This window comes from Anopheles funestus, chromosome 2RL (assembly GCF_943734845.2).
Source record: "Anopheles funestus chromosome 2RL, idAnoFuneDA-416_04, whole genome shotgun sequence".
Lineage (NCBI taxonomy): Eukaryota > Metazoa > Arthropoda > Insecta > Diptera > Culicidae > Anopheles > Anopheles funestus.
This window is the reverse complement of record NC_064598.1, coordinates 42998018-43024759: the sequence shown is the minus strand read 5'-3', so window position 1 is coordinate 43024759 and position 26742 is coordinate 42998018. Positions and strand designations below refer to the sequence as shown.

General features: G+C 40.5%; 2 protein-coding genes across 3 annotated transcripts; both read left to right on the top strand.

The window, feature by feature from the left end:
* Positions 1-1194: 1194 nt before the first annotated feature.
* Positions 1195-26633, top strand: LOC125760564 (neuropeptide F receptor). Of its 2 annotated transcripts, none has more exons than XR_007418016.1 (5): positions 1195-2310; positions 20021-20596; positions 21643-21812; positions 21885-22824; positions 24189-24301. XR_007418016.1 is itself a non-coding variant. In XM_049420815.1 (5 exons), the coding sequence occupies exons 2-5, from the start codon at positions 20338-20340 to the stop codon at positions 24315-24317; spliced, it is 1341 nt and encodes a 446-aa protein (XP_049276772.1). In that variant the 5' UTR covers positions 1195-2310; positions 20021-20337; the 3' UTR covers positions 24318-26633. The 2 variants fall into 2 exon arrangements, 1 of the variants encoding a protein (XP_049276772.1); XM_049420815.1 differs by having other exon boundaries at positions 21885-22667; positions 24189-26633.
* LOC125766001 (uncharacterized) lies at positions 3321-7043 on the top strand. Its single transcript, XM_049431574.1, has 3 exons — positions 3321-4029; positions 4720-6017; positions 6114-7043. Exons 1-3 carry the CDS (start codon positions 3321-3323, stop codon positions 7041-7043), a joined length of 2937 nt encoding a protein of 978 aa, XP_049287531.1.
* Positions 26634-26742: the final 109 nt, after the last annotated feature.

Sequence of the window (26742 nt, the reverse complement as noted above, 5' to 3'; positions counted from 1 at the left end):
GGATGGAGGGCAAGTGGTGTTTTTATTTGTGTTGGTCAAGTAAAAGGAAACCCGTTCACTTTCATCTGAAATTCATCTCGGAGCAGGAAATTTGGTATGATGGCTTTTTTTATCTGCTTTGTCAATTCTAGGTCAGCTGAAATAAATATGATAAATATAAATCGAAAGAAATGTTCCACTTTTATAATGGTTTTGTAAAGCATTTTAAAAAAAAGTGCTATTTAGTTTTTTTCCAGAACTTGAAAAAAATTAGTCAAATTTTTTTTCATTTACTGAGAAAATTTAACCAATTGTATTTTATAAAATATTTTAATGTTTACTATATATTTTGCTTCTTAAGGTAAGGTCTTCTTAAGGTCTTCTGTTTAGTAAGTTTTTAAAAATAACTACTCAACCGTATTGCAACTTAACATTGATTTTAATGTTTACAATTCCAATGTCATTTGATACGAAGATTGAAACCTTTTCGTATCATTAACCATGGGGATGTTAGATTTTCAACACTTTCACATCGCATGCTACGCATGACATTAATCCTTTGAGGATTTCATTGCTTCCACGAAGAAGACTAAACATGTTCCATTTAACGAGGGCTCGTATTTCCCAAAGCTCTAGGGCAGACACGAGCAGGCGTAGAGAAATAGAAATAGCTACCAAACATACGGCGGAACGAAAAGAAAAAAGAAAGACACACACGCGTACACCCACAAGACACATCTCGCAGAAGGTCATGATTAACGAACGAGAGCTTGAAACCGGCTGAGCACTGGTAAACACTCGCAGGCAAAAAGCAATAAGTGTATGAGTTCAGCCAATGCATCTTATTCCCGGCTGTTATCCGGACTGTTGTCTTGTCAACCCGTCAACGGCTGGTGTAGTTCACCATACCGGATGTTACGATGCCTTGCTCAACGCCGGTTACGGTCCCATTCGAACGAGAGCATCAATCAGCGGGATGCTAAATCAGTCCACAACATCGACCGATACCGGCAACACCATCTGCCCATATGCTACCAAGGGAATCGAATCACATTTCTCTATCGTACCGTGTGTGTGTGTGTGTGTGCATGGTTTACTTTACCGTTCCATCGGTACAATCAATTCGCGTAATCTTCTGCGCATTACGAAAGCGCAGCCCAAAATAGCAAACGGTGTATTCGGTTCGATGGTAAACGTTCGGCTCGTACCATGCCGGATATGATAGCTGGTGCTGGACCTTACTTTAAACACCGACAGTCATTCTGCAACAAAGTTCGTACAGTTGCGATTTGTCCGCGGTCGAAGTAGGAAGTGTTTCAGTGCGATTGAATGTGATTGAGTGGATTCGTAAGTGGATGTGCAGGAACAGAAAAAAAACGTACGCAGCCAGTTTCATGGAACGGAATACCAGGCGTCTCCATCAAGTTTTAACAAACGTGATTTATGGGTGAACACAGTGAAAAAATGATGTTATTTTTAATGTAAAAAAAATCAAGCACAAAAGCACTTAAGCAATGGCCTATTGGCTTCCGTAACGGGTGATAAATGTTCCAAAATGATGGTGAAAATAATAAGTAATGAAATGTACCACCATCCAAAGTGGTCCGTTGAGCGATGAAACGTGCTCGAGCGTTTTTCCGTTGTTGTTCGATGGTAAAATTGTACAGTGTACCGCTTCCGGAAAGTGGAAAGTCTATTGTGGTTAGTATGAAATGTGGTAGAATCACTTAGCGAAGCAACAATAAGCGATCAATAAGTGCGAGTGTGAAAATTGGCCCAACTCTCCTGTGGCCTGATCCGGCCCGGGCAAGTGCGTTATTAATTTTTCCATCCGGTATGTTTATTTGCGGTGGGGTAGAAAAGCAGCCAAAGATTCAGATCAGTTCCCCTATGGTGTTATAATTTGAAAAGTTTTACCACCAGCCGCGATCACTTCTACATACAAGCAGATTGTAAACGCTTCCGCTAGGCGTTACACAGCGGCCGGTGAACGTGTCTGGGAAACGAATGGTGTAGATTGTTCCTACGGGCCAAGGATGTGACCACATGTTCCCACCGGAACAACAAAAAACAATAAAACCTCTGCCCATGACGACGTTGCCAGCTTGCCATACTTAGTGTACAGTGGAAACAGTAGAGCAAACAACAAAAAATATTTATACAGCAAATACGAAACAATTTGTGGAGAAATTTATATATTGCGAAGTAATAACCGGAATACAAAGCAATTCTTTCTTCAATGATACTGCGCTTCTTTCGCCGAGTATGAATTCTACGCAACAGTCTCCGGTACGACGGTGCGCAAAGCTTCACTGCTGGAAATGCTATCTGGTAAGGAAAAACTTTTGTAAGCTTCTTCGTTATTCTTTGTGTGCATACAGTATAAGCGCAATATTATCGGCATTATTAATGGGCGAGCAAGAGAATACAACAGCAAAAAAAAAACCTAATGGAATGTTTATTTTTTCCGCTGGAAAAACACCCATGCTAAATGGTGCGTGGTTCGAGCGCGCTCTGGAAGAACTCAAATAACTTCACGAATGAAAAAAAGTCCCACAAATACGACACACTGTTCGGTCAAACCGGAGGAAAAAAAGTTCACTACACAGAACGGAAGAATCCGACACGCGTCCCAGCAAACGTGAGTTGACAGTTTGTCAGGCTGACTTTGGAATGTAGTATTTCGGTGCGGAGAGTTTTGTGCGCTGTTTGTTTATCATTAAAATACATTCTAAGCCTTCGGGTTGGGCGCCATTCTCTTGCCGAACAAAAGTCCTGCAAAACCGCGACACAATCCACGGGTCGTTAACTGAAGCAAGCACATTTGTACGAGCACAGCTTAAGGGAAAGTAGATGACTTTTTGCCGGTCGGAGGCCATTTTGTGGTTCATGATGGAAGCCATAAAAACGAAGCTAATTAGTGGAGCGGATTTTTCCACCAATAAATAGTTTGCCAGTGTTTACACAAGAACCACAATAGTGGTATAAACCGACAGTTTGCTGGTTTCGTCAAGTTTCAGCAACTGTCGTATTGTGAGTGCCGGTGGCACTCAGTGGGCACTCAGAGAAAAGGTTATAAAAGGGAAAACAAATAAACAAAAACCCTCTTCTTCGCTTAAAAATCCCGCCAATCGTACGGTAACTATTCTCGAAAGAAAATTCAGCATCCGAATTCCGCAAGTTTGTTCATGGTGCCGTGACCAGGATACGCCGAATTGCTGGTTATTAATTTGCGGATTCTCGCGACCTGTTTTTTCCTACGCATAACGCAAATTTTATCGCGACACAACACTCCCGTTTTTTCGTTACCGCTGACGAAGCTATTTCCATCGTGTCTGATCATGCCAGCGTCTGCCGTCATTCTATCGTCCCGAAGGGCAATTTTGCTGGTCTCGTTAGATCGCCACGAGAAGTTCCTCCTTGATTTTCTCCCGGAACGAGACGCTATCGAGATCGAAACGCGCATAACAAAGTTCGACCAGCTGTCCATTGACTTGGAGAAAATCCAAGGTCAGCTAGAGGATTTGGCAATCACCGAAGAAGAAATTGCGCACAATGCCGCTTTACGCGATGATTTTGAGCCGCGCTTGATACGCGCACATTCCCAGCTAAAGGCTAAAAGGGTGCATGTTCCTCGAAGCATTAGTTCCACACCAAACGCTGGCCCGAGCCCCCTAGTAGGCATTAAACTTCCCACCATCGCGCTTCCCGAATACGATGGTGATTACATGCAGTGGCTAACGTATAGGGACACTTTTGAGGGCTTAATACATGATAACCCCGACCTACCGCCGATCCAAAAGTTCCACTATTTGCGCGCATCCTTAAAGGGAGAAGCCGCTAAGGTTATTGAATCCATCACCATCAGTGCCGCAAACTATGAAATAGCATGGAAAATACTGACGGAGCGTTACTCTAACGAGTACCTGTTAAAAAAGCGTCATTTGCAAGCCTTATTCGGAATGGCCACCATGAAACGGGAAAGTGCCTCAACCCTTCACCATCTTGTCGATGAGTTCGAGCGGCACAAGAAAACGCTAAACCACTTGGGTGAAAACACAGATGCTTGGAGTAGCGTATTAGAACATTTGCTTTGCACAAAATTGCCTACAACAACGTTGCGCGATTGGGAGGAATTTGCATCAACAAATGAAAATCCAAGCTACGAAGGCTTGGTGCAATTTTTGCAACGCCGAATGCGAGTGCTCGAAACTCTAATGGTAAACAATACCGACGCGCCCTCTAGCGGAAATCACACGCACTTCACACATAAACAATCGAATCTCACTCGGCTGGCTAGTTTTCCGTCTACCTCTCACGAAACACGTAGGTGCATAATATGCCAGCAAGAGCATAGCATCACGAAATGTCCGCGATTCATGACTATGGGTCCGGAAGAACGATATCGACAGGTCATGTCAAATAAACTATGTTTAAATTGTTTGCGGGACAACCACCGAGCGCGCGATTGCTCCTCGCAATACAAATGCAGACACTGTCACTCAGCTCACCATACACTTTTACACAACGTACACAACGCAAAAGGAGCACTTCCCACTGCAAACACCATGCCAGCTGCGCGAAATGTTCCGGTAAGCCATCCACAGAACAAAGACGATCACGCCACAAACACCCAAAGACACCACGTAGCAGCACACGCAAGCCAGCAAACATATGATCACGTGTTTCTGCAAACTGCCGTGGTACACGTTGCTGATTCACATGGTACTCTGCATCCAGTGCGAGCACTATTGGATAGTGCCTCGCAGCCTGATTTGATGAGCACCAGGCTTGCTCAGAGGTTAGCGTTGAAACTTGATACGGTCAACGTAACGCTCATCGGTGCGGGTCACTCTTCCACCCCGGTGCGGAAATCGGTGCGTGCGAAAATTTCCTCCCGAACGGGCCAATATCAGCTGAATGCTGATTTCTTGATTGTGGACAATTTGATTGGGGATTTGCCAGCACATGATGTGCGCACCGCCGAGTGGCAAATTCCGCCGAATTTTATGCTTGCCGACCCCCAGTTTAATAAGTCGGCACCGCTCGATCTTATCCTCGGTGCCCGGCATTATCATGCATTTTTCCAGAGCGGGGCGCAATATAAAATTTCGTATAACCTTCCTGTCCTCATTGAAAGTGTGTTCGGCTGGATCGTGACCGGCTCAGCATCAGCATGTAATGATAACACCGAAACTTCCAACGCATCTTCCGTCGTCTGCATGAGCACGCTTGAGGAATCACTCGAGCGATTCTGGAAGGTGGAAGAATTACAAATAAGAGATGGTTACTCCCCCGAAGAAAGGTATTGCGAAAAATTATACCAAGATACAACACAACGAGACGATACTGGTCGTTATATTGTTCGTTTACCAAAGCAGCCTGACTTTGAAGAAAAGCTGGGTCTTTCGAAATTATCAGCTCTACGACGTTTTACAATGCTCGAAAGGCGCCTAGAACGCGATCCTCATATTAAAGCGGCATACCATGAATTCATGCATGAATATTTGGAGCTAGGGCACATGTCGCTGATACAAGCTCCAGCTGACGACGAATCAGCATATTATCTGCCGCACCATCCCGTATTCAAGGCGTCGAGCACAACAACAAAAACCAGGGTGGTGTTTGATGGATCAGCGAAAACATCATCTGGATACTCGCTCAACGAAGCGCTATGTGTCGGCCCTGCAGTGCAGGACGATTTGTTGGACATCATTCTACGATTCCGCACGTATAAGGTGGCAGTTGTTGGAGACATTGCTAAAATGTACCGCCAAATACTACTGCATCCAGACGATAGGAAGTATGCCCGCATTTGTTTCCGGTTTGATGCGCATTCACCGATCCAGTATTACGAGCTGAACACCGTAACCTATGGGTTGTCCCCATCATCCTTCCTTGCAACTCGAACCTTGCAGCAGCTTGCAAACGATGAGGGAACCACATATCCTGTTGCCGCATCCGCTCTGAAGAGCAATTTCTACGTGGACGACTTCATAGGCGGTGCGGATTCGATCGAAAGCGCTCGGCGTCTACGAGTAGAGTTAAATGAATTACTTTCAAGGGGTGGTTTTGAATTACGGAAGTGGACTTCAAACCGATAAGAGGTACTTACCGGTCTAACTGCGGATCAGATCGGCACACAGTCAGCGCTACAGTTTATACCCGACGAAACGGTAAAGACTCTTGGAGTTTCGTGGGAGCCAGAACATGATGTTCTATCATTCGAGTCCGCAATCGACACCGACACAGCACGTCCTACTAAAAGAAGCATCCTCTCTAACATAGCCCGCATGTTCGATCCGCTTGGCCTGATTTCTCCCATTGTCGTACGAGCCAAAATCTTGATGCAGGAGTTGTGGTTGCAGAAAGCTGGTTGGGACGATCTTGTTCCTGATTCTATCTGCAAGAAATGGAAAAATATTCAGCAAGATTGGCCACTCATATCCGGTTTTAAGATCGATCGCTATGCGCTGTTACCTGGTAGTAAATTGCAGTTACACACCTTCTGTGACGCATCTGAAGCAGCTTACGGGGCCTGCATTTATGTTCGTTGCGAAAGTGAGCAAGGGGAAGTTCGCACCACTTTACTTTCATCCAAGTCGCGAGTGGCACCACTTAAGCGTGTCACACTACCTCGACTGGAACTGTGTGCTGCAGTATTAGGCGCTCATCTTTACGATCGAGTCAAGAAGGCGATGGGACTACACGCAGCAGAAGCATTCTTTTGGTCCGATTCTACCGTCACGTTAAAGTGGATCAGCGCCTCACCTAACACGTGGGCAACGTTCGTAGGCAACCGAGTATCGGAGGTGCAGCATTATACTCATCCTCGTCAGTGGAGGCATGTTCCCGGCTCAACTAACCCTGCCGATCTCGTCTCACGCGGCATGTCAGCAGCAGATTTCCTGCAGAGCAAGCTTTGGAGTTGCGGTCCGGAATGGCTAGCACTACCCGCCTCCAACTGGCCCAACTGTAATCCTGAACCAGCTGAAGATACGAATCTCGAAATTCGTCAGGTGAGTGCTGCCTATGTAAACACCATCACTAACCGATTGCACTAACCGAAGCGATTGTTACGCATCGTTGCATACTGCATTCGCTTCACACGTAACACTAAGGAGAAGGCACGCACTCAACGAACACCAACACACTTCGCATCACCTTTAGTCATCACTCCCGAATACATGAAAGCTGCTAAAACCGTGCTATGTCGTTTAGCACAGCAAGACGCATTTTCAACGGAGCTACGGCAATTGACAAGGGGTGAAGCAATAGGAAGATCACACCGAACCAACGATATACTCCCCGGCCGATTGGTTATACTACTGGATGAATCCTTACCAACAACCCGATGGCCCCTAGCACGCATCGTTGCAATTCATCCTGGAGAGGACCAGCTCACACGTGTGGTAAAACTACAAACGGTAAAAGGGATCATCACTCGTCCGATCAACAAAATCTGCTTACGGCCGTTAGCGGATGGTGAAACCACATGCCATTATTTCGCCTTTGTTATGACATTCTGTCATGGGGGGGAGTATGTTTACACAAGAACCACAATAGTGGTATAAACCGACAGTTTGCTGGTTTCGTCAAGTTTCAGCAACTGTCGTATTGTGAGTGCCGGTGGCACTCAGTGGGCACTCAGAGAAAAGGTTATAAAAGGGAAAACAAATAAACAAAAACCCTCTTCTTCGCTTAAAAATCCCGCCAATCGTACGGTAACTATTCTCGAAAGAAAATTCAGCATCCGAATTCCGCAAGTTTGTTCAGCCAGCTTTGTTTAATAGCTTACGATGATGGATTTTGTTTGCAACAGCAATTTGTCATGCCTATAGCGCCGATTCGATGTTTTACAGGATGAATGTGCTTGAAAGCGGTTTTTGAAATCGGGAAGACGGGAAATGAGGTTTGGGATTTCGTTTGTTTTACACAAATTTGAACTACAATTAAGAGCACATTATGTTAGAAATCGGTATGAATGACGTCAACATACTTTGGGCTATTAAACTCTACTAGATTAGAGATAGTTGTTGTAGTATTGGTGTAAAGACTTCGGTTCGTGAGGAATTTATTAGTTTCTCTTTCGATATAGATGCTTGCATTTAGTGAAATAATATTTTAAAAGTCCTGATAACTTTTAAGTCATTAATTTTCTAATGTCCTGGAGTGGATGGGTGTCTACTCCATTGACAAGTTTTCATCCATGACAATCGGTGAGAATAAGTTCAATTGTGATAGTAAGCATCCGCAGACGCAGCAAAGAAGTGTTCAAGCTTTGTTGCATTTGAAGTTATGAGTAAGATTTGTGTCGCCGTGTCTGAGTTTACCGAGATTTCTGTTTTATAACAGATTTTCATTCCATCGAGAGCATAATCGTGGCATAATCTCGCTTGGCGCTCCTTGTAAAATGTTTCTAAGGAGCTCTAATGGGTGTTAAGCGAATAAACAGTATTATACAACACGGAATCTTTCCAAAAAGGTTTGTTACTATAAAACTGCTAGTATTTCTATCTAAATTTCACGAATAGTTTGAGGCAAGACGTCAAATTGACACTTTTTTGAGTGACATAAGATCGACTTTTGATCGTGTCAATATCAAAATCTTTCTTGCCAAACTCAAATAAATTGTAGTATCTGCTTCTCTTGTACTGAGGTTATATCTGACTGGTCGATACCATCGTATGAAGGTCGATAATTTGGTCAAAACATTATTTGGAAGCTCTTCCGAAGTTCCACATGCGAGCAACTTGAAATTTCTGCCGTTCTCGATGTATATAAACGACCTTTGGCATGCGAGTCCAGAAGAGACCTGTATGCCGTATGCCAATTATGTTCAAATATTTACGTCAGTTTCATCTCTTTCTGACTGCCACAAATCATCAGTGCTAATTTCTGTAACTGAGGTGAACTGAATGACTTATGTATATCTGTTAACAAGTGTTGCGCTTCCTAAGCTTCTAACACTCGAATAAGTTTGCATCTACATAACAAACATACACAAATTAAATTTTTGTGAATACTGCGATTGATTTGTAAGATAACTGAAGAATTTAATTATCAGACGAGGATTGAAGTTATGTATACTACTAGGAGGTATGTATACTACGTCCGTTCTGTATGTATCCTACGCTACTAGAGAAAAACTGTGTCCTATGGCATCCCAATTTCGATGTATGGATAAACAAGATCGAAGCTATTTAACGTTGCTTCACTCGATTTGCTTTTCGTTTGTTTGCGCGTAATGTTCCGTGGAATCTTGACTATAGAACTCATTGTTTAATATTTGAACTTTAAACTTAGCCATAGGTATAAAATTGGCTCAATGTGTGTTCTTAGCTAAATTGTTCGTTGAAGAAATAGACGCCCCCGACCTTCTTGCTTGTTTAAACATCTAAATCCCAGCTCGCACACTAAGTACAGATTATTTTTCGCTCCTCCTGTACTATGCTATTTCTGTTATGTTTTTTAAATTAAGTCGGTGTTTAGACGGTATGTGTGCCCATACGCTCGTTTGCTAAATACATAACAAATATTCAGTTGATTAAAATATTTTTCAACCTGTTACTAACCCATAATATACTATGAAATTCGGATGATTTGTCTACAGTGAAACGTCGACTATTTGGTAGCGATTACCGTGTTTCGGATTAACCGAGCAAGACGGAAATGAAAATTTCAAGGCGATTAAACTCAAAACATTCCCTTGTTTGAACAAAAGCAAAAGATATATTTTCCAAGAAAAATAATGTTATGCACTTTAAAAAATGATACCGTGTTTCCAAATAATCAAACAATACTTTAAACAAACGAGCTACTCGTATCAGGGCTCTAGAGATTGATAAGTGTTACAAGCGCTGTCCCCAAAATCATTGTTTGCCAAAAGTACTTCATTTATAAACAATATGTATGTGAAATGTTTACTTACGTTATCCGCTTCCCGAAAAACCATTATCTTTTCACGCAGACAAAGTTTAAACTTGGAAAATGTTTTCCACGAAGCATTTCCGTGTCACATTAAAAATGTGTGTACGGTTTGCTGGAAATTAGCGTTTCAAATGAATTCCCCACCATATCCATCCTCAGGTGCTCAGCTCAGGGACCGAATATCGTAAGAATTGTTTGCTCCACCCCCGGATACCATCGCAGCATCCTCCGGATGCCTTCGATATCAACAGTTTTGATCAGACGCGGGACTCACTTCAAGCGCACAAGAAGTTGGCAGAATCCTCCTTCCCCCCCCCCTCCATACTTTTACATTCGCTGTGAAAAGAAAAGTTGCAAAAGCCATAAATTTCCTCGTCGAAACCGAGGCGAGATTGCTTTTTGTCACCGCAGCATTGCTCCGTGACCCGAACGACTCGACACCGGAGAAGCCTGTGCTGGTGCTGCGGCACCGAAGATGCTTTTTCCATTCTTATGGAACAATATTACTGCTGTCTCGTGTCTGATTGTATTTACGAGAGCGTTTTTGCGTCACGGCCATGGAGCTGGTAAATGAACATGGGGAGTGTGATATAATTTGTTAAATGCAGATTGATGATGAAACTCGGTAATGTTGATGTACGGGTGATCGGAGGGACACGGTTTTTGGGGGGCGGAGTGTTTTATAAACTTTAGTAATGGAGGAAAATTTAATTAAGCGATTTGCGTTCCAGCAGCGAGGTGATTCAATGAAGGCAATCGGAAGAAATCGGGAGAAATCGGGAGAAACACTTCACGAAACTAGTGAGCTTTAGCTATCGAAGGTTCGCATAAGCCGCACAGTAAGCCGCTGCAAAACAGATTAAGATCACCGGCTGTAAAGGAATTAGAGAGTAAGCATTACGTAGGCAAATTGAGCGCTTTTATCGATCCGGAATGATGAAGCATTTGATAAATTACGGTTTAAAGCTATTTGAGCGAGACATTCCAGTAAATGCCGCTCCTTAAAAATTACCAAGATATAGTAAAAGTTTATTTATTTACTTTTTTTGTTCGGTTAGAACGGCCTGGCCGTATCAAGACTTATTTTACCACGTAGCAGGATAGTCAGGCCATGCTACGGGGGACGGTCCGGATGGGATTTGAAACCGGTCCTGCCGTGTGGACGGGAGTCGTTAATCACATGCACCACCTTGCCCTAAAAAAATTAAATTTAAATGATGATAAAACTCTCTATAATGCGTACTAGCTACTCAAAGCCTGAACAATGCTAAAAATTTAAAATTTATTGCAAATAAAATGTGAAACTTGATGGTCTCAAGTGATTCCTCATGGTGATGTACAAAATTCAACCAACAGACAATTACTTTATAGCCATGGATGGTGAATAATGGACCTGCCTGTATAAAAGTTTATACGTCATATCAAACCACAATGCAGCAGTAAAATCTCTCATATGCAAACGAAATTTATCTACACACTGACAATAACCCTGCTCTGGCTGAATCATTGCATGGTTAAATTTACAACGCAAGATGCATCGCATTGTGATCCATTTGCTGCATGCACGTTGTCATCTCGTTAACATAATGCAGTTTATAGTTTTGTTACATTTAATCAGCTATGGGTATACTTCAACGTATGCTTTTTTTCAACAGAGAGAGAGAGAGAGAGAGAGAGAGAAATCTCCATTGTAAATTCCACAATATAACTCAAAGAAAAGCATAAACAGTTAGCTTGTCCAGAGTCCATTTTATGCTGCACTTTGCATTCCAAACACTTGAAGGTTGAACACAAGGGATAATTTAAAATAAACGAAAGGTCAAAAATATAAAACAATAAACTTTGCCGGTCCAACGTTCTGCGGACGCTGGCTATGATTGGCATGATAAATTGAAATGACGGAGTGGAAAAAGTCTTTTTTAAAGTTTCACGTTATAAATTCCATTCGGATCGTAGCTGTATAAGCTGATTTGCAGAGGGGGATTTATTTTCCAGCTCCTGGGCTTTTGAGATGGTCTAACAGTATGCGATTGCGTTAGCGAAAGAGAAAGAAAGAGAAGAAATTATTTTTTTTCTAATGCTACAATTTGTAACACAAATATCTGATCTTTTTTATGATAATAAAAACTATGAAAAGATTTTAGTTATTTTTGCGCATACTTTTATACATTTTTTGCCGGGCTGTAACGTAGCTACATATCAGGTCACTGAAGAAAAGAATTTATTTTTTATCATCCATGCAATTTTAAAGGTCTTGTGCGATGCAAAATGTCATGCAAATTGGTGTTTGATATTGGTGTTTCATATTGTTAATAGTGACAAAAGTATCTGGAATTATATATTTAAAAAGTGGATAATAAATGTGAACGAATTAAAAAATAAAAAAAGATATGAGAAGAAAAAAAAAGTACAATAAAGGATAAAAATAATGAAGAGACAAATAAGAATTACAGATTAGACAGAAGATATTCAATATTACAGAAGAGATTACATATAACACTTTTTCTTTACTAGAATGTTGACACAGTGTCGAACTACGAATTCGTGTGTTTTGAATGGAACTTCGAGTGCGGAATCACTGAAAATACCTTATGGCGTTTGTCAAAAACTCGATCTCACGTCCTCGAGTGGCGATACATAACATTCGCAAAGCGGCGAGAAAAACCACGACAAAATCGCACAAAAGTGAAAATCATTCTGTTCGTTTTTTTTCGATTATCGCAGAATTATGCACCCTAAGTTCGTTCGAAATGGTTCTACAATAGATAAGGAGTTCTTTTTGCATGCTATACTACGTTTGCGAAAGAATGTGTGTAGGAAACGGATGGATTTGTGGAGGGAAATCTCATGAATCCTGTATCATGACAGGACAACGTCTCACAAGTCCGATATTGTGAATATATTTTTTTTAGTCAAACATTCCACAAATATAATCGCACAATCACTCTATTCACTAGACTTAGTCCCTTGTGGTTTTCATTTCCCAAAATGGAAATTGTCAGTTCGCGGACGTCGATTGAGGTTATCAAACAGAATTCGTTGAAGTAGCTGAAGGAGATCTCTTCAAATGCATACAAAAATTGTTGTGTATTGCTTCTTTAAATCCTATATTGAAGGTGACAACATAAAAGTTTCAAGACTTTTTTTTACGAAAACTGAATGTACAAAATGTACCAAAAATCAGTCATAGTGAAGAATTGAATGCGTTGAAATAATGAAATTATATTTTACATACTTTCTATTAAATTATACATTTTAAGTTGACCATTTGTTGTATCTATTACTTTAACATATTTTTCTTTTCTCAAAAAACTATTAAATTTATAATAATATTACAAACTATATAAAAATGCTCTAACAGATTTACAACCGAGTATGCCCGAGATAGGGTAAAATACAAGGAGGAAATGCCTTGTGAAAAATGTACTTCTTCAGCTTCAGAGGCTGAAAATACGGCCGAAGCCGTATTAATCAATTATAAATAAATAAAAAAACATATAAAAATGCTTAAATATGATGTTACCAAACAAATAAATTGAATATTAATTCCTTCCTTCCACAATCATTCCCGAGTGAAAGGAAATATACCATTTCATACACCAATATTTAATTTCCCCATCCAATGTTCACGTTAAATGCATGAATGTTTATTTAAAAAACGACTCGTTCCACACACACGTTGCTGTCTTAATAAATTGCAAAATTGAATGGCCGATATGAAAAGACTGATACATCAACCGGCAGAAGTTGCTCAACAACAAAAAAGCGAAATAAAAATATATCAAAGCCTTTACTGCGAAAGGCAGGAAATGTGAACCATAATCGTACCGCGGGACCGGAGTATAATCGTTAAAAAATGGCTTGTTCGATACTAGGCTGCCAATGACGGCTTACTGATGATGGGCATACCCCATATCGCCTAGCGCTGTGTTTGCACTGCTGATGGCAAAACGTAACGTAGGGAACCATCACCAAAATCGAAAATAAAATCCATCGCATTCGGCAAGGGCAAAGGGCCAGGTCGGATGGCAAAATTTATATACCGACAGCTGATTGAATTGTTATGGCGTGCGGTTGTTCAACAAACTTTCCAGATGCAGAACGGGACGTGAGTGTGAGTTCGGAAGGGTTTTTCCTGTTTTGTTGTTAAATTTACGGCTTAATATGGTGGCATGGTTTTTTTTGGTGTTCGTTTTCTGATAAGCCGATTGCGGAATGAACGAGGGAAGGAATGAAGTATTTTCCGAGTGAGTTTTATTTATGTTTCGATTCGGGTTTCTCACATATTCTTTACTGCACGAAGGATTTGGGTGCAATTTTGTCGACAGTAGAGTTTCGTAAATTCAGGTTTGGTCGATTCGATTTGGCCACAGCGCCGAAGGATGGTACTGTAGATAGGGCAATCGAGTGCTTTTATTGCGACCCTTACTGAGAAGTGACGTTGAGCCATTGTTCGTAAAATGAATGCAATTCATTGAACTTCAATGTTACGACCATACACCATGTTCCTGGCTTTTTTTCACAATCGATATAACATAAAACAAAAAAAGAAGCTCTTATCGTCAGCAATGAAGGGAATCGTTGTGGTAATTGCACTTTTTAACTGATTCTGTGAAAACTTTCACATTATTTAAAATTCTGATCTCGATAAGGCTGTATCGTACTATTATTAGGCGGTATGTCCCCATCAGAAACATGCGTAGGACAACATTATTTGAATAATGTCTAACCGAACAATTTCGTCCTTCCCGTTGCTTCTTGGACCGCTTATCAGCAATCTGGTTGTTGACAGTTTAATTTTTTGTTTAGAACCAGACAAGGGTACGTACACTGACTTTACGCACCGCATTAAAAAGTGGCTCATGGTAGTGACAGTTTATTTTAATGATGTTCGTGTACGTGGGAAAAGTAAAAAAAAACAGCTATCGCTACACATAAACATATTCCACATTGATAACGCCCCCAAGTGTTCTTGGGTCGAAGAATGGAGTAATAAATAATAACAGAGAGCATTTTCATCCTTCTGCTGGTTGAGGATGCGGACACACATATTCACACAAACATAAGCAATGTACTCCGGAATGGGCCATCGATTGTGGTACGCCTCGTTTGATAGGATCGAGGCGAAAATAAAACCTCACGGCCATGTTGAAAGGACCATAAAAATTGTCCCCACCTTATCGAAGGATTCCACTCAATCTGGCAGTCGATTTTATGAGGTTACTTCCTTCTGCTTCACCAGCACGAAAGATTGCCCCATTAGTCCCTGGCATGGCGTCGACACGACCTTTCCCGCCGGGACCCCGTTCTCTGCCTGGAGTGATAGACGTTTCCCGCACCACGATTTCAACCGAGATAATCGATTTCTAATCGAACGGATCGTAAATCGCTGCTCGAATACTGATTATCGTAGCGAAATCACTGCACACTACATAAACATTTTGCCCTCATTCAAGTGTGCAACCAGGCACGGCAAGAAAAGGCACGATCAAACTGATGCCCCCATAGGAGAAATAAAAAGGCAATCGGTTTTTTGCTCTACTCGAAATATGCCGCAATGCGAACAGAGCTGGAATGTAAATGTTTACACTGGGCCGTGAGGAGGGAAAAAAGGTTGCATTTGCAGCTGGATAGAGTTTATTGTACAAGCGTAAGAAACGCAAGTATTTATTCGGAACGTAATGTTGCGTTTGCATGATGAAGATAGTTAACAAAGTTAGATAAACATTAACCGAATGTACCGAGAAATGTGCTATAAAATGTAAGGTAGAAGGATTTACAGCGAATTTAGTTCGTTTTTTGCGATAAACTATTAAAAGAAAAATGGCATTGTCTTGGCATGTTTATTTCGATTGTTGACTATTCAAGTTACAAGTTTCTGACTCGCTCATTCTCTCTTTCTACGATTTAACGATGTACTAGGCCATGTCCATCGTAAATGGCTTAGTATAATATTTTTTAGTACATGAATAAATAATCCAATGAGATGAGATACGATAAACGACATTTGGAATATTTCTTTAAGAATGTAAATACATTTGATGTTAAGTTTACAACAATTTACTGAAAACATATTACAACCGATATATTAAATTTATTTATCATTTTTATTGCAATTTCTTTGCAAATTAATTAAATTGTTTTCATTTATTTTCATTTGAATTAACTTGTGCTCGATTCGATTCTACTGGACATCATTAATCACACTTCTTTCTTCTCGGCTTAACGACCTCTAAGATCATGCCGGCCATTTCTGGCTTACTAGACAGGTTTTCACTACGTAATCGGATAGTAAGTCCTTGCTATGGGGTTCGATCTGTATGTGATTTGATACCCACTCACTTCTGGTTTTGAATACCAAATTTCGACAAAAAGGTGTATTATATACACGGAGAAATACACGAATTACTTCTTTGTTTGATGTAAAATTATTATTATGAATTATTATGAAGCCATAAAATTTTCCAACTTATTGTGGCATGTTTGTTTTTGATTTGTGATGTGGATTTTCGAAATTAAATTTATAATAAATATGACCATTGGTGTTCAACTCATCTTGTTAAGCGATAAATAATTTCTTTAAGATATTTCAACCCTGTACATTAATTAAATAATTAAAACACTTTTATGTCAGATGAAGTCAACAAAATTAACTTTGTAATCATATGTTATACACAATGTTATGTTTGTTAACAGAGTGTACGGTTAATATTATCACGGTTAAGATTATCACTAATACGGCAATATAAGCAAACTTTCGGTCAAATATGTGTAAAAATAAAGTGAGAAGAAACAGTAATGAAAAAACAAAAAACAATAAAATCCACAAAAACTTGATTTCTCTTTTGCTCATTCTCAGATAATTTTCACCCAATAACGTCATGCATAAAGCACATTTATATTTTATTGAATTGGTACCAGCACGTTTTTATTCTCACTAAATAAAACTCACGGACATCAAACATTGCCCGTTATCAAAAGCATCTGTAGAACTTTGCTCAAACTATCGCTTTTCATTGCGTCTGCTGGTGTTTTATTTCTGGCAGTGACTTTGGTGCAATGACCACCAAAGTAGACTTTAATGCCAATGAAAAAAAAAAGTTTGGTATATGAAAATGGCATTACCTGTACGTGATGCAGTAGCTTTAGCCAGTACCCCGGTTTTTTGCAACAACATAAGCTAACCTCACCCCAAAAAGTAACTTTATTGGCTGCACGTACACGGCTAAATCACTGCCAAGATTCCATCGTTCAGTCAGTTCGATGTAATGCCAGTATCGATATGAGTAATGACGCCATTTATTTGCACCATCATGGAGTAAACGAGCACGTTCCACCTGGGGAACGAACCATGAACTCTCGTATGGATTGACGCCAAGGGAAGAACGATCTACTGCTATAAAATTCTTTCAATCGTTTGTTGCTTTGCTGGGGTGGAAAACCTTCCACCTTGGTTCTAGCGGTTAGAGTCGGTCGTTTCGTTTCAACCGGAGGTAGAGATAGTACACTAAGTACACATCGCTTGTTGCTGGCTTCCAACCAACCAATGATAGTGACGAAGTGAAGGATAAGCGTGAGATTTTCGCGTTTTTGTGTATTGTGGTGGAAAATTGCTTCAGCTTTAGCTTTCCTTTCAATCAATTTAAATTGATATTTGAATGATAAAAGAAGCATTTTTCGAACGAAATGTAATTAACTACTTATGCTACTTTTAAGTAACTATTGATATTTTACAATAAGTAATGAAAACAAATACTTCAAATAAAACTGATTCAGATATTGAACCTGAATGATTTTATATATTTATCCTTGCCTTTTGCTCCATCGATATGGCTTATGGGTTATTAAGAAGCTTGTCTTGAGTCCGTACTTAACTGAATTAAGGCTGCGTTCTTTGAATTACCCGGGTTCAGCTCTAAGCAACATTTCTTTTCTAGTTGACTTTTGAAGTCGTAAGGAGTGCACTCAATATCCTCTTCCACGTTACGCTCAGTTCTGATCTGTGGTTGGAATTTACTAAGGCTTGATATAAATTGATTGCGGTTTACCTGCATGAAGCATACTCAGGAGGTCAACTTCAACTATGACGAGAGAAATAAAGCTTCGTTGAAAACAGCACTTTTCAACATTGATTGTAATATACATGTATCAGAATTTTTTTAGTATTGTTTTGTGGAGCACATAATTGAAACTGTATTCTTAATACAGTCTGGTCGTTCTAAAAAACCAAAAAAAACTGAAACTGTATTTGTAAACTGTTCGGAATATTTATAATAAACAAAAGACAAAATTTATTTCTTTATTTAAATTAAAATAAACAATAATATAATTTAAATTTAAAAAAATAGTGGAGCCACAAAAGTATTTAATACAAATAGCATATGAGTTCTCGGAAACGTATTTATCGTTCAATTCACATGAATTGACGGTTCACCTACTTTATGGATAAAGAGAATAATTTATTTGTATTTATCGTTAATATATTCGATTGGATTCGTATTGAAGCTGAATAATACTATCCATCCATTTAATAACATCAAGCAAACCCCATAGGATTATTTATTGAAATTTGTGTTCAGATTAGAGGTGTGCTTAAAGAATCAGAATCGTACGGTTCGTTCAGTTCATTGCAAAGAACGAACGACCTACGTTCATTTGATCAAGGTACAACAGTTCTTCAGTTCACAGTAGGTCGTTCAACGAATGAGCGACCTACCCGTCGAATTTAAGAACGTCCAGTACTAGTAGGTCGTTCTTCTCGCCAGTTCTTCAGTTCAAAGTAGGTCGTTCAATGAATGAGCGACCTACCCGTCGAATTTAAGAACGTCGTTCTTCTCGCCAGTTCTTCAGTTCACAGTAGGTCATTCCACGAATGAACGACCTACCCGTCGTTTTTAATAACGTCCAGTACTAATAGGTCGTTCTTCTCGCCGTCACACTTTCAGAACGAGATGCATAGATACGCAGAACGTTCTTTCTACCGCAACAAAAAATGAACTGCACTATCACGAGAAACTCTAGAAAGACAGAAATACATTGCTAATGAGAAGCTTGTATGCTCTTTCTTTCTTACATTCGCATTGTCCTAGATATCCCAATTTGTGAAACAAGGACAGGTACATGACACTACATATATGTGCAATTTCAAACACTTAAACAAGTATATTCGTTCGTTGGTTGAGTTAGTATTTTTGACGGTTATTTTAAAAATATTAGAACTTTGAATGTATTTTACCCTTGATATCAAGAATGTTGGTAAGACGGTGTTCGTATTGGTTATATATCTAATTTTGATTTAGAATTTTTGACGGTTATTTTTAAAGTATTAAAAATCTTTAAATGTATTGTAGTCTTGCTATCAAGAATGTTGGTAAGATGGTGTTCGTATTGGTTATTTGTCAAATGTTTCCTGTATTGAACTTCACTTCGCTTTGAGTCTGTGAACAGTTAACTGTGCATTGAGCTGCGTTGAATTTCTGGATACAAACGAAATAAATTATAGCTACGATACGTTAAAAGGTAATATTATTGAAATAGGATCATAGAAAAGGTTCAAAGGATATAATAAACCCATTTTTTGAGATCTGATGGCGCCTATAAATACCACAACCAGCCCTATTTGGGATCATTTTACCCAGGTGGAATCGGGAGCGAAATGCTTTTACTGCCTGAAAGTATTATAATAAAAAAAAAGTTGCAGGAAGTAAATGAATGACACCCTTTGATATACAAAAAATAGTTGTTAAATGCTATCTTTTTTAAATTAAACACAATTTTTGTACAACGTATGCATTATTTGTCTTTTTAATACAGTTGCTTCAAATCTATTTAAAGTGAACGGAAGAACAACGATTCACGTTCAGTTCATCTAAATGAAAGAACTGGTTCGTTCACGTTCATATGAAAGAACCGAATTGCCCAAGCCTAGTTCAGATATGTTGTTTCGATTTCATTGTTACATGCATTTGCAAACCTTTTAGTGAGCAATTGGAATAAATTATATTTATTTTTCATGAGCTACAACGCTATCGATCAAGCAATAACATTACCGAAATTTACATTTATATAAAATATTTACAGAATGCTCTTTGTTTTCCCTTTCCTTTTGCAGAACGATGTTCCGTCTCCGAAGCGAATCACCCTTCGGTCAACAGTTTACTATCAACGAGTTGTACGCAAAAACCAGCATTCCAATTTGCGACCGTTGATATGATAATGCGTATTATCCTTCACCTCAGTCAGGATTATCCACAACGCATCAACTGGGGTCGCATCGCCGTCCACGGATAGTGCGATAATACCGCAAAAAGTACAGAAAGAGAACGGAAAACAAAAACATCGTTATAAATCACACACAGGGCGAAAGAACACATTCTCCAACGGAAAAGCATAGACAGCGGTAACAAAACATCTATCCACCCATCCGCCATGGAATCCGTGCTGACCCGCTTCAATCTAACGCTCGACAATATGACAACGTTAAGCTCCAACATACGGCAGGGGCTTATCGAACAGTACAGCAACAACCGTAAGGTGGCCGACCCTTGGTATCACATCCTGATCGTCATGTACGGTACCTTGATCGTGTTCGGTGCGACGGGTAACAGTCTGGTGGTGTTGGCCGTCGCCCGGAAACCACAGATGCGAACGGCTCGCAATATGTTCATCGTGAACTTGGCCGTTTCCGGTAGGTCTATCGTATTTGATGTGAAGGTTTAGATGCGGGGCTTTTTACAATATATACAATTTTTTTTTGCACTGATGAGAATCTTCAAATTCGATTGCCACGACGGAAGCATACCACATTCGGAAGAAAATTGCCTACATTTCCATTCGTAAATATGCAAATGATGTCGGAACGCTTTTCCGACCAACATGGGTTGGAGGTTTTATCGTTCTATTTGCAGTCGACGTTTGCCACTGCGTTGGGATCGGAGACGGTTACGGAATGGTAAATTTGATACCGAAAATGTAAAGCCACCCCGGTATCACAAATCGATGAACAGCTCGGTGGAAAAAGGCTTTACCGTTGGAAAAGGTGTATAAATTCTTAGCTTTATTACTTTTCGGTGCTTTAAGAGCTTTTGAGGAGGATTTGAGGAGGTATTTATTTTCCTCATGTTAAATTATTCTATGTTTCCAAATCGGTTTAAAAACAGTTGTATACAACAATCTTCTTGATAATCACCATTTTATTACGGTAATTCATTGCAGTGCACTTGGAAAGCAATCATCTTAAAAGTATTTTAACGCAATATGTTTTGCAATTCTTTCTGGAGTTCGAGAGAAATTTGAGAGATTTCATAGCTAACGCATAATCGTTTGTCGGATGTGTAATGCTGAGTTCAGATGTAATGCTTTAAGTTACAAATTATGAAAAATATTAAATTGAATTTTCAATATTCTTACATCAACTTGCTGTAATTAATTTTAGACCTAAAAAAAGGAAAAAAGTTTGACAGCAACTCATAATGTTATTCGTCTATATTGTACCAAAGGCTCAATAATTAAACATTTGGGCTTTGCCTTTGCAATTAGTATTAGTGGTGCATTCTCGTGATGTAATTAATACGTTCGATGAAGCTGATTACACAGAATGGTCGAAATACAGTGAAAAGAGGGTTTTATGAAACAATATTCACATAATTCTAACAAACTGTTATTTCCCGAGTAATCAGTAATACCCGAGTTTCAGTAATTGGACCATTTATGCTGTTCATTTCCCTGTTGCAGATCTACTGTTGTGCCTAGTAACAATGCCACTGACACTGGTGGAAATTCTTACCAAGTACTGGCCGATGGGTCGGTTACCATTTTTGTGCAAATCCATCGGCACGCTACAGGCAACGAGCATCTTCGTATCGACCATCTCCATCACCGCCATTGCATTAGATAGGTATCAAGTGAGTATGATAGGAGGGAGACCATTCATCTAATCGCCACTTATTGCAATTTCATTCCACTCCCCCAAAAAGGTAATTGTTTATCCAACACGCGATAGCCTTCAGCTAATGGGTGCCATCGCCATCCTGACCGGTATCTGGATCATCTCGATAGTGTTAGCCTCACCGATGTTCATCACCCGGCAGCTGATCCACTACGACGTTAATCTGCCGAGCCTCGGCATAGAGTATGTGTCGTACTGCATCGAGGATTGGCCGATTGCGTACGGACGCGTGTACTATTCGGCGTTCACACTCTGCGTACAGTACGTGCTACCTATATTGATAGTTTCCGTCGCATATCTGCGAATCTACCTAAAGCTAAAGCACCGACTGGTGGTCGGTACAGCTTCCAGCACGAGCGGGAAACCCGGTGAAGCGAAACCGGTACGGGAGCGGGAACGTGGCCGAAGAATGCAACGGACCAACTACCTGCTGATCAGTATTGCACTAATCTTTGGCGTTTCCTGGCTACCGCTAAATCTGTTCAACCTGTTCGCCGATCTGTACGTGCATGCCATCACCCAAGACATTATGGTGGCGTACGCGATCTGTCACATGGCTGGCATGAGTTCGGCCTGCTCGAATCCGCTACTGTACGGTTGGTTGAATGACAATTTTCGGAAAGAGTTCAACGAACTGCTCTGCCGGTCGTCGTCGGGCGGCCCGGGCGGATCGGGCGGCCCGGGCGGATCGGGCGGTCACTCGAATGGAAGCCGAGCGAACGGAGCAGCTGCCACAGCCGGACGAACGAAACTTGCTCGAACTGCGACCGACGGTGGAGCTGAGGATCGAACGCTACCAGAACTAACGCAGGTGCGCCATGATCGACATGCGGCAGCACTGCTGCACGAATCGGGCATCACCGAGAACGGTGACCATACAGAGCTGACCGAGCTGATGTCCTGATCCTGACTCCCGACACTGACCACCGATGGTGGGCTGTAGAGCGGTCTGCTGGTACCGCGCGGAGGTTTGCCAATCCACTTCCCATGCCGATACTGCTTTCTGCCTTCCACTAATGCCTTTCCTTTTACTCGCTCTTCTGCTCATGTATCAGCTGCTTTCGGTGTTGCTCTTCATTCTATTCCTTCATACAAGTATCTCATTCAATGCTTAAGTTAGATCATTTTACAGGTGAAACTTAATGATATTTTTTTTTGCTCGGTTAGAACGGCCTGGCCGTGTCAAGACTTATTTTACCACGTAGCAGAATAGTCAGCCCATGCTGGGATGGGATTTGAACCCGGTCCTGCCGTGTGGGCGGGCGCCGTTTATCACATGCACCAGCGGGCCGCCCCTAAGCTTAAAGATATTGAAGTTATTTAATTTATTACTTCAATATTCTGTTCTCAGTTGTAAAGGTGCTATGTCCTATGTTTAAAAGAAACCTTGTCCTTCACGTTTAAATTTCACTTTTATATGTAAAGTAGATTTTCAAGATGAAATGCATTTCTAATAGTGTGATTTCAGCTCTAAACCAGCGAGCAAATGAAAAACAGCATCAATATAAACCCTTTTTTACTTAACAAACGATGTAACTCATACTGACATTATAATGTGCAACACTGTTATGCTACCTATGCTAATATTTCAATTGATGTATCTTACTCACAATTTATTCCATCACCTAAACATAGTTCTTCTGGTTGTCGTAATGTTGGACATGGTTACTGGAATTTCATAACACATACGAGATCAATTATGCATAAGTAAACTTCATGGGAACATATTTTACATTCCAACATTTGTTTCTCATATACAACATGATGATGTCAACTGGCACATCAGAATGAAAAATGTGCTTAGAAACTGTACCATTTCATAATTTATGGCTTTCGATTTAGATATTCAGTCCACATTCCAAACGTAAATAAATTCAAAATTGTCAAGGCATAAGTGACAAGTCTATTTCCACAACCCGGTTAGAATGTTCAATGCTTTTGGTGTTAATATCCGCACTTGAAGTTGCATGTAGTTAAAGCTTATTTTAGCATAATTTATTATCGCAATAAGTGCTTCAGTGCCTAAGTTAATGAATGACATAATTAAAACAAGTATGCGCAAATAATCTTAACAGCAATAAGATAGTATGCATTAAATGCACTTATCTAACTCTTTCACGCTACTCTTCAATCAAAGTTTCTTCTTAAACCACTATACCAAACTGTTTGCTTACCCTCTGAACACACCAATCACTTGGATACACTCCTAACTAAAACTTATTTACTATATCAAGTAGGAGTAGGTTGAATTGCTATCGATGAACTACGACCATAAGACCGACCCGATTAATGTTATACCTGTACATGTTCTTTACCCTTTTCCCCTCATCAGCACCGTCCGAGCCATTGGATCAATCAATCCGAAGTGCTTACAGACAACGACGAGGAGCAGCAGAAGCTTTGCGAATCGAACGAACACCAGGAGCAGGAGCAGCTTTGCTCAAGAGTGAATGAATGCTGAAACGAAAGCGCCTAACGTTATGCAACCCGTGTGTCTGCCAGCTAATCAACGCTTCATTCAAAAACGTGCCTACCGTTGCGCAGCCTAGCCACAAGTGGAGCTGACTGACTGACGTGTGTCCGTTTCGCTACCATGGCAATGGAGAAAATCTTGAGCCCAACGATGAATTTCGATGCTAATCAATCCTCCCCCATTTCATATATACATACACACACGTACTACAAAAACTAATCGGAATCATTGTGCGGGACAACCTTTCCCTGATTGATTCCAGCGAAATTCATCGCTCCATGGCCGTAGGCTAGCTCGGTACCGTACCGGAAGCTTCTCCACTTGTTGCTCGCACGATGCCAGCAGTTCCGCACGAAAAGGTTATCAGATCGTCACTATGGTTGTCATCTCGTTGTACACAGCACAGATTCAAAAATTTCTCGATGAATTTTACGACTTTACGATGCCGATTGGTGCTACACCATGTGAAGGAAGCGACTACATCTGTACATATAGCGATTAGATGTCGAACGTGATATCGATAGTGAAATAGAATGGGAAAACCCACACGGCAAAAAGCATAGGTTCTGCACCAAACGGGTCGGATCAGATCATTAGGGTCTGGACCGGGGGCGAAACGTTGTGTAGCCAATTTAAATTAAGGCCGTTGCGCTGCAAGATTGTACTTCCATCGGTCTGACGTTTGCAGGAGGGCAGACGGGCTAGTAAATCCTGATAAAGTATTTTCTAAGATTAAGCTTATATAGTTTCCACTCTGTTCACAAGCCCGGTTTGCCAATGGAGAATGTTTCAAATAAAGATATTTGATGGTTTCGTTATAGATTCGTTTAAAAAAAATGCTACAACTTTATTTGTGTGTTTTTAAGTTTTGCATTACTTACTCTTTGACCGGATATTCCTGACGATGACATCATCTGTGACTCAAAAAAAAAAATATTTTTTTTTGCTATCGCTTGAAAGTTGGCAGGAAAAGAAAGTTACGTTTAACATATCATTCCAGCGGTAAGTATTTATTCGTTCTCGGCAGTTGAAGCACACTTGCTTCATTACCGTTTGCCGTTGCCGTTGTGCTGATTGCGTAATTGACAGTGGGGTCGCAGACAGGGCATCCTCAATTATTTTCCTACTAACGAGCGGCTTTGGCTCAAGCGAATTGATTGATATTGTTGATATCTAGCTGTCGACAGATATGTTTGCTTTGGAGGTTTCGTGCATGGCTGTATCGACATATCGGCAGGGACGAGAATTCGACCGAATCGGAAGTGGTTCAGTTGCGCGAGTTAAGAGTCAACGTCATCGTCAGCAATATCGATGTCAGCAACATCGATGTCCGTTGCTGTTTCCGACCGCATCCAAATGCACGGACAGCATAAAACCGATTAGCAACAAAATTGCTATTCGGCAGAACTAGTGCATCGATACAATTCTGACGTCGTCGCAGTTCGGTACACCTCCGTTCCCTCCCTTCCTCCATCCACCCAATTATTGGCTGTAAAGGCAATAAACTAACATTCAGTAATCGGCACTCGACGCGTTAACAATTATTTCATCCGCTCATCATTCGTCCGAAACTTAACTGGCGCCCGAATAGGGACCTGATAAAAGTGAGGCGTTAATATAATATCAAACCTGCACAACGCTCGGTAGTTAAAGCAGTCGTGTCGTGTCGTGAAAATCATCTCCAAATAAGTGAGGACAAATCTATCCTGCATCAACGGAGTGGAACGAGTTCGGGACATCTCTCTCGAATCAAACTGAAGGCCCCCAGTAGAACAACACATCAAAAAGGATCACCTGAAGATTGGACGTTTCCGCCCGAAGGAGGATTGAACAACCCACAACCTGCTGCATACCATAGAAGCGATCAGAGTTCATCTGGACTGGATGATGATGTCGGTTCGTTCGTTGCTGATTCTGAGTCTGTAAGTTAAGTGACTAGCATTAAAAATATTATTAATCGATAAGTGAATCAAGTGTGCGTGAACTATCGGAAAAAATATTTCAAGTTAGTGTAAATTTAACTGCATTTGAAAATTGAAAAGCGTGAACTAGGTATAACCATCATTTTAAAATTTTCGGCATCATAAATTTACCTTTTTTTTATATTTTACGTAAAATAAAAAATTCAAAATTCCATTTTCAAAACAACGAGCAAATTTGCAAAACAGGAACAGGATGTTGAATCAAACTATCATCTCCAATACCATGAGCCGCGAGGAGTATTTGAACATAGGGAAAGTGCCAGAGTATGTCAAAGAGTTACCTGTTTTTTGTGGAAAAGCCTCAAGCTTACCGAGTTGGATAATGGAAGTTGAAACCGTTCTTAGTTTATATGAACGGCTTCCTAAAGACTCCTCCGAGTACCAGATAATCGAAGGTACTATTAGGAGAAAGGTACAAGGTGAAGCCGCTG